At 43.2% G+C, this 9,131-nt stretch overlaps 2 protein-coding genes across 2 annotated transcripts; one reads left to right on the top strand and one right to left on the bottom strand.

Moving 5' to 3' along the window:
* Positions 1-1,156: 1,156 nt before the first annotated feature.
* On the top strand, positions 1,157-4,969 carry LOC113021184 (GTPase IMAP family member 7). Its single transcript, XM_026165678.2, has 2 exons — positions 1,157-2,820; positions 3,003-4,969. The coding sequence occupies exons 1-2, from the start codon at positions 2,787-2,789 to the stop codon at positions 4,046-4,048; spliced, it is 1,080 nt and encodes a 359-aa protein (XP_026021463.1). The 5' UTR covers positions 1,157-2,786; the 3' UTR covers positions 4,049-4,969.
* Positions 4,481-7,533, bottom strand: kdelr3 (KDEL endoplasmic reticulum protein retention receptor 3). Its single transcript, XM_026165679.2, has 5 exons — positions 7,134-7,533; positions 6,661-6,761; positions 6,204-6,362; positions 5,872-6,124; positions 4,481-5,451 (listed from the first exon to the last, which is right to left on the bottom strand). Exons 1-5 carry the CDS (start codon positions 7,222-7,224, stop codon positions 5,408-5,410), a joined length of 648 nt encoding a protein of 215 aa, XP_026021464.1. The 5' UTR covers positions 7,225-7,533; the 3' UTR covers positions 4,481-5,407.
* Positions 7,534-9,131: the final 1,598 nt, after the last annotated feature.

Here is a 9,131-nt window from a genome sequence, read left to right as displayed (position 1 = left end):
CTTGGGGCCAAAGATCTAAAACAGACTGAGGCAAAGTGAAAAAAACTGTTCTGCAGTCAGAAAAAACAAAATTAAAATTTTTTTGGTGAACATGGACTACCACATCTGGACTGAAAAGAAAGGACCATCCTACTTGTCATCAGCACTCAGTTCAAAGCCTGCATCTCTGATTGTATCATGGTACATCAGCTTGCACATCTGTAAAAGCACCATATGGTCCCATCCAGATGACATGTTTTGTTGGGAAGGCCTTGCATATGGACAATCCTAAACTACATACTGCATCTATTATAACATCTTTGTAAAAGAAGACTCGGGCGCTGAACATGCTGATGAAACAAAACATATGACAAAGAAGACCCAGGACTGTAGAACAGCTAGAATCACATATCAGACAAAAAGGGGGAAACAGCTGGTCTCCTCACTTTCCAGATGTTTACAGACTAGTGCTGAAATGCTACACGATAAGGAACATGGCCCTGTCCCAATTTTTTTGAGACATGTTGCTGCCACCAAACTCAAAATGAGCTAATATTTTTCTTAATATGGTTAATTCTCCCAGTTTTAACATTTTTCTTTAATGTTTCTATTATTAATAAAAATGTTTGGAGTCTGCCAAAAGTGTGACTTTGGTCTGGAGACTGGTGAGGATAACTTAAAACACCATTAGCCCTGAACCGAAGAACTAAAGGCTTTTGTTAGTTTCGTTACGTTAGGATATTCTAATAATTGTTAATAGACGGAAATAGTATTTCTGTCTTTTTGGTGAAATTGACGTTGATGCGTTCATTATGTGAGGATTCACTGCCATCTAGTGGTCACAGTTTGAAACAACAGCGGGCGACCGTGGCTCAGGGGGTTGGGAAGCGTATCTGTAACCGGAAGGTCGCCGGTTCGATCCCTGGGCTCTCTGTCCTGGTCGTTGTGTCCTTGGGCAAGACACTTTACCCTACTTGCCTACTGGTGCTGGCCAGAGGGGCCGATGGCGCGAAATGGCAGCCTCGCTTCTGTCAGTCTGCCCCAGGGCAGCTGTGGCTACAACCGTAGCTTGCCTCCACCAGTGTATGAATGCGAGAGTGAATGAATAGTGGCATTGTAAAGCGCTTTGGGTGCCTTGAAAAGCGCTATATAAATCCAATCCATTATTATTATTATTATTATTATTATTAAATTTGTATCAAAAGATCGAATTATTATTTCTCACTCGTGTTGGCCATTGTATTGTCACAGAGCTCCGTTAATAACACTTTTCTGCAGTTTTCACTGCAAGCTAACACGTATCCCTCGTGTTATCATTTTTTGTGGGTTTGGTTACACTGTGCGTCAGGGTGGCAGTGTGCAATAGTGATGGGATTTCCGGCTCTTTTTAGAGACCCGGCTCTTTCGGTTCGACTCACTAAAAAGAGCCGGCTCTTTCGGCTCCGAACCGGCTCTTCAGGTTGTTTTGTTGCTTTAATTAATTTATTATTAACAATAATATAAAATTATGCACAAAAGGAATTACTAACGTAAAAACAAGTGGTTTTATTTATATATGTTTATATATAAATATATGCGGTGGCCCCTAGAGACAAAACACGTACAAACTCCAAAACACATTTCTAGCATGAACTGAACTTCCAAAGCAGAGCTACTAGATCACTTAAATTACACAATTGAAAGCATGTGTGTATTGTTTGTGTATTTATACACAGGCACTCATATATATATTCAAATAATTTAAAAAAAAGTTCATTTACCTGTTACTACCACACACCAAATCCGGTCGTTGGTACTTGCTGGCTTGTGTAGTCACAAGATAACAAAGGCTCAACACTGCGCCCAGCATCCTGGAGCACTTCTGTTGTCTTTTGTACATGTTTTGAGTTTTTATGTGCTTCTGAGTTTTTACGTGCTTCGGAGTTTGTACGTGTTTTTACGTGTTTTGGAGTTTTTACGTGTTTTGGAGTTTGTACGTGTTTTTACGTGTTTTGGAGTTTGTACATGCTTCAGAGTTCGTACGTGATTTGAAGTTTGTATGTGCTTTGTCTCTAGGGGCCACCGTAAATATACTTTTATTTATTCACTCCACATAAAATGTAATAAATAAATCATATAATACAAAAATCAACTATTCACATTTCAAGTTTTAACTATTTAAATTTTCAGCTTTTTCCTTTCACAAATTTAAAGTGAAAAGAACACAAAACACTGCAAACCACAACACAATTAAATATAAATTATAATATGAAAACAAAAAGAACATGCATATTCTCTGTCATATGGACCTGCATGAATAAACTTTCTCAATCCTTTATCATCTGCAACCGAAAATAGTTGTGGATGATTACTATACCTTTCTAATGTTGTTGTCCCTGCCTCTCTTTCTCTCTCTCTGGCTCTGTTCCTGTGCTACTGAGTGTAACTACCGCCCCTCCCCCCTCTGCCCAGCGTAAAGCACAAGGCTCGCGTGCAGAGTGAAGCGGAAAAAAAGTGCGAGAGAGAGGCTGAGAGAAAGAAAGAAAAAAAAAAACCCCACGTGACGGCTCGCGATAAGGAGCCGGCTCGCGTCGTTCACGTCAAAGAGTCGGCTCTAAGAGCCATTTCGTTCGCGAACGACCCATAACTAGTGTGCAAGCAGCGCCTCTCTGCTCCACCACAGATTGCAGCTGCATTGAAGCACTCTGCGGTCAAATGATCTAGAAACACGAGCGTATCTCAGAAACAGCCAGTCTCTGTCTCTCTCCAGGATTTCAGCTATTTTTAAAAAAACATTTTGAAGGCTTCACTACAGTTTCTCCATCAGAATGTCGTCATCTGAAAGTGCTGCGTCACATGAAGGTATGCCCATTACACTTGTGTTGCATTACTTTGGATTAGCAAGCTGTGAACGATCAAATCACTTACCCTTTGAAATGTAAATGTGCCTACATGATTTAATATTATATGTGTTGCCTGGATGTGCATGCATTATATTAATGTCAAAGGTAATTATGACACACACATGACTCTCTGTTTGGCAGTCAGTGAAGCATCAGCCCCCACATCAGAGGCTGAATCTCTGAGGATCGTTCTGCTGGGCCGGACCGGGACAGGCAGAAGCTCCTCTGGCAACACCATCCTGGGAAGGTCTGCGTTCCTGGTGGACGTGTCCCCCTGTTCTGTAACCGCACGATGCAAGAAACAGAGCGGGATAGTGGGAAGGCGGAGTATCTCCGTCATTGACACTCCCGGGCTCTTCCACACACACCTGTCTTCTCAGGAGGTTATGGCAGAGGTGGGACAGTGTGTTGGTTTCTCTTCTCCGGGACCCCACGCCTTCTTGGTGACACTGCAGCTCGGCAGGTTCACCCATGAGGAGAGGGAGGCCTTTGAGTGGATCAAAGCTAGATTAGGGCCTGGAGTAATGAGGTTTACGATGGTGCTGTTCACCTGTGGTGACCAGCTGAAGGGGAAACGCATCGAGGACTTTCTAGAGGAGAGCCAGGAGCTGTCTGAGTTTGTCAGCAGCTGCTATGGAGGATATCACGTCTTTGATAACAGCAGGCAGGAGGAAACAGATGAATGTTCACATCAAGTCATGCAACTTTTGGAGAAGGTGGACCAAATTGTGGCTAAGAATGGAGGCGGTTGCTACAGCGATGAGATGCTGAAGGAGGCTGAAGGTGCCATAAGGGAGGCACATGAGAGGATTCTGGGTGAAGCTGGGCACGTGGTGGAGTCTATTCAGACAGAGGCTGAGGTCACAGAGGGGCGGCTGCCAAGATTGGAAAAGAAGTGGGAGGATGAGGAGAGGAGAAGGGAGGAAGAGGAGGCCCGGAAGAGAGCGGAGAGGCTTTTCTGGTGCGAGCTGGTGACCGCCCTGGGGAAAGGTGCTGCGGAGGGGGCAGGGATCATGGGAAAGGACAAGGGGAAAGGGAAAGCTGTGAAGAAGGCGAAGGTGGTGGAGAAAGTGGCAGCTCTGGCTGCGTCTCCGCTCTCTGTCAGGTCGGCTGCGAAAGCAGTGGGAGGGGCCGTGAGAGAAGGAAGCAAGGTGCTATACAAACACAGAAAAACTTTACTGCGCTGAAAGGTAAATCAAAGAGACAGGACACAACGAAACCCACGTGGTGAGGACAAGTCACTTGATGTAAGACCAGCTGGACTTCTTTAGGTTTTGAAGACGTTTCGCTTCTCATCCAAGATGTTTCTCTAGAGAAGGGGTCAAATCCCTACCAGTGGTTTATAGCCCGAGACCATCCACCAGGTGCTCTAGGGATGAAAAAGCCTCCTGGATGAGAGGCGAAGCATCTTCAAAGACCTAAAAAAGCCAAGCTGCCATTTTCTCAAGCTCCACCATGACCTGGATGAATGAGAACCTACAGATGCATCACTTAACTATGATTGTGTTTCCATTGTTCAACACCACAAGCGCACCACACACGCACTCTTAGACTATACTGTGAAATACGAACTCACAGCACAATAAAGTCACAAAAAAAAAAAAGTCCAGTTCATCTTATTATGACTTCACACATTTGTATTTGTCAAAAATAGGTTAGTTCGCTACACAGATACAATACATTAAAAAACAATTTTCCCATCATTTCCACCCCCGACACAATGGCGTGATTTGGTTAAGGTAACAACACAGGAAGATTTAAAAATAAGAAGAACTGTTTAAAACATTGCAGCAGTTACCTTATCCGTCTTTGGCTTCATATAACAAGTGACAACATATTTTAGCCCTTTATTCTCTTCTGTACAAATGCACTGACACACAAAAGATGACGAAGGGATTCATCAGTTTGCAGCTGGCAGTGAGGAAAGGAAATGGTTTGCATACAACGCAGTGACCTATTCAGGGAGTGTCTAACAGCACAGAGTGAAAAAGGACAACACGCCGTAAAAAGATCGGGGAGCACAAATGTACAAACACTACCATATTTTTAAAGACTATGTGAAATGTGAAGGATTTATACTGAAAGAGAACTACGTGTAGTCCACCTGAGTGCTGTACAAAAAACACTGCAGCTACATTTTTGTGCTCAAAATACTCTTGATTGTTCAGGATGTAAATGTAAGCACCTCCAGAGTCACAGTCACCCTCAGCTTCCAAAGAAAAACAAAAAACAAAAAACCCACAAGCGTGCACAAATATTGTTTCTGTACTGCTGTTGCTCACTTGCCTGGTGCATATTAGGGACACACTTCCAGTGTCGCACCTGCATCTTATGGACTAATAAAACAACCATGTAAACTCCTGCAAATGTACAGACTTAAACCCAAAGAACCGATCAGACAAAAAAAGAAGAAAGAAAAAAATGGTCTAAACTACAATCACAGACCAGTTATATCATTAAGTACAAATACAGCTGAAGGATCTACTCTCAGATGCCGATACGTGGCAGGCACAGAAGGGTGGAGGGCTGTGGTGGAGGGGTCCGTTTTAAACCGGCATCGGCAGGGTCATCTTTCCTCTTCCCCGAAGCACTGAAGGAAGACGGACGAGAAAGAAAAAAGTGAGAACACAGCGAGGGTGAGGGAGTGTTTTTTAGCTTCCCCCACTCCTTTGTTTAGCAGGTGAGCAAACACTTTAGAGCAACCTACAGCAGCTGGCATTAAGGATACATATCCTCCCTCGACAGGTAAACAATCTGAGCAGAAGCTCTCTTTCAGTCACAGAGCATAGCTGTGTGCTAGATTTCATTGCAAATTACTTCTGCATGCTGTTTTATATCATCAGAACAGAAAGTGCAGTAAAACAGGCAAGGCCGATAACCCTAATAATAACGCTGCAAATATCGGATAATTACTCAAACATAATTCTGGCGTGGCGTCCTGCCAACGTAAATGGATCACACCTAGACTCGGCCCTGTAGCGTAGCAGCGAATGATCGTGTTCTTACTCACCTTTTGTGACGTAGAGGTAGAAGAAATCGCAGTAGAAGATGGTCTGCACGACGCCGGACACCACCGCGATCTGGTCGAAGAAGCCCTCTGTGTGATAGCGCCACACCCAGTTGGCGATGTAGAGGGCTCTGTAGAGGCCGAGGAAGAACAGGTAGTGGGTGGTGATGGACTCCGCCTCGCCGGTCTTGGTGATCATGAAGAGCTGTGGCATTATGGCCACTGCTTCCAGAAAGATGGAGAAGGTCCACAGGATCTGGAGGCAAAGGGGTGCGTGTTAATTTTAAAGCTGTTTTTAATTGAGGGAGCTCTACATTTCTGACAGACACCTTTACCTCCATTGGGGTGAAAGCATAGTTCTCCAGGAAGGACAGCCCGGTGACTGGGACCAGCAGGAACTCCACGCGGAAAGTGTCGTTCTCAGAGTCGTACGTGTTCCTGAAGCGCATGTAGATCAAGTACACCGTAGCATAGGACAAAGCCAGGAACACCACCTGAGGGCGGAGCCAAACACTGATCAGGAAAAGTGAACTTAATTGAAGACACTGTGAAACACTACAAGATGCTTTTGCTTATTTTGCTAACATCCCTGCTTTGTGTTTATTATATATATATATATATATACATACATATGTGTGTGTGTGTGTGTGTGTGTGTGTGTTAGTGAACACACAGAGATCACAGCTGGTACAAGAAATGAATGACTCTAACTTATGGCGGTCATTCAGCTCAAAGGTAATCTGACAGGGAAATGTGTGTGTGACTGTGTGTGGGTGTGACCTACAAACTTACCTTCATGACCGTGTTGTAAGCAGAAATGTAGACCGTGAACAGGTCGAGATACCTGGTGGTGAAGACAATCGCAAACAGCACCTGAGACTTCCCAGAGATGCCTGTAATGGAAATAAAATGAGAGAAATTAAAAGTGAGAGGATGAAACAGAGAAGTTAAACATTTCCTTTTTTTTCTTCTTTCTTCTGCTGTGCAGCTCTCTCACTTTAAACAAAGCTGTATGATTGGTCGAGCAGGCTGCTCTTAACTTTGTTATCATTGCCACGTAGCTTCCACTGGCGCAGGACAATCAGCGCCATGCAAATGCCATCCTTAATGCACACAGCAGATAAGAGAAGTTTCATTGTGTCACAGCTGTTTTTGTGCACCACAGCCACACGCATACATCTTTAGCGCGGATGAAAAATCATAACAGCCCAAATGCACTGATATGATCGCACAGCACCCACACTGTGTTGCTAGTGTCAACCTACCAGCACACGACTTGGACCTCCATATCTTCAGCAACAGGATGATGATAGCCACCAAGTGTGACACGTCACCCGCCAGACGGAAGATATTCATGGTGTTTATGCTCCAGCAAAAAACCTTAATGCAACTCCTCACGGGCCTTGCACGTCCTCAGGAGGCAGTCGCTGCTCATAAAACGCCAAAGGGGTGCTGTGCTGGCGTGGGCAGAGAGGCGACAAGCTGCGCGGTCACGGTCGGACGGCTCACTCTCTGTGCGCGTGACGCTAGACACAGACTCCGTGGATTCCACTTACAGATCCGTGTGTGCCGTGGACAGACAGGAAAACCGCTTCCGAGGAGGTGACGTGGCTGATAGCTCAGCTCTTCGCCGTCATAGATTCATTACAGAGCTAAATATATCTGTTTCCGGTTTACGACTTTCAAAGTAAAACCTTGTGCTGGTTAAAGCGCATGCTCGTTGAGAGTTTAGCCCAATGACTGCAGAAAACACTCTTTAGTACATTTACTGATTTTTTTTTCTTTTCAATACTAAGTTCAACACACTGACTTCTGACTTCTGGGTGATTATTAGCTCTTTCACTATCCATAACTATTTTTATTTTGAAGGTTGTTCCCGGTAATGACCGACTTTCTATGGCGAACTTGATGGAAGACATCCTGCAATGCACTGATTTCACAGCAGATGGCGACAAACTACTTATCTACCTATCTATATGGTGTTTCGTTATTGGAAATGGTCCCTCGAGAGCAGGAGTGTCAGACACTGGTGCCCAGCTTTGGAAAATGTGAAGGAGGGCAAATTTGGGACTTACTGTCTGTTATTAACTGTTACAGCTTTTCCTACAGAATAACCTCCTTCATGGTCATTCATACTAAAACACAGTAATTAATTAAGTAATACATAAACAATTATATGAAAAAGTACAGTTTTTTTTTTTCATTATCTACTGTACAACTTTCCGGAGATTTGTTTTTTGTTTTTTGTTCTTTTGGGCAGTGAGTTCGGCAGCATTTCTTTATCGCTGGGAAAAACTGAGATGCATTGTTAAAATTTATTTCTTATATTAGGATATCTCATGGATTGGTTAAACTTATTTACACTTGCAGGAAAGGGAGTTTCGCTGATCTGGCCCACTTAAGATCAAACAGGGCTGTATGTAGCCCATTGTAAAATCATTCTGATATTCCTGCTCTAAAGCATAGGTGGGGAATTAAAATTACCAGATGAGAAACTGGCACTGTTGTGGAGGGCTGCTCCAACAAACTAAACTCAGTTTAGTTGCTCAGGACTAATTTTGTCTCTTTATAAAGTGCTGCTGGTAAGAATAGATGCTCCAATTAGGCCATAATTGTGTTTCCTTGGGGAAAATTAATGAGCCACGCCTTCTCTATAGGATAATTAAATGTATTTAATGGTGTTATTTAAAATGGTTTTCCTTTTAATTTGTTTGAATGAATCTCCTGGTTGTCTGAAATGTGTTTTCCAAACAAACTGCATTATTTTGCTTGTTGTCTTTTATTAACTTCACCAGTGGATCTATAATAATAAATCATATGACTTACCCATTTAAAAGCTAGTGTACAAATACATGCATTGGACAGATGGATTCACATTAGACAATATTTATTACATATTCTGAGAAGTTTATGGTCAACTCCATGATTCCAGGGCACCCAGATGCTACGAATGAAAAACAAGCCCATATGAACATCCCTCTATCACCACCACCACCACTACCACGGTGTTTGATGGTTTGAGGGGGTCTGTGCTGATATTAATTAAACATGGTGCTGTTCATTGTGGGAAAACATCTCCAATTCGGTGTTGTCTGTCCTAAAGACATTGTTCTAGAAGTCTCATGGCTTATTTAAATGTTGCTGTGCAAACCTGAGCTGTACTGACATGTTCTTTTTAGTGAGAAGAAGCTTTCTCCTTGCAGCAAGTTTTTTAGTGTTTTGCATCGTGATGAACTTTAACATTTAACATGCTAACTGAGGGC

This window comes from Astatotilapia calliptera, chromosome 4, assembly GCF_964374335.1.
Source record: "Astatotilapia calliptera chromosome 4, fAstCal68.1, whole genome shotgun sequence".
Taxonomy (NCBI): domain Eukaryota; kingdom Metazoa; phylum Chordata; class Actinopteri; order Cichliformes; family Cichlidae; genus Astatotilapia; species Astatotilapia calliptera.
Note: the sequence above shows the minus strand (reverse complement) of the source record. Positions and strands in the feature narration are given on the sequence as shown.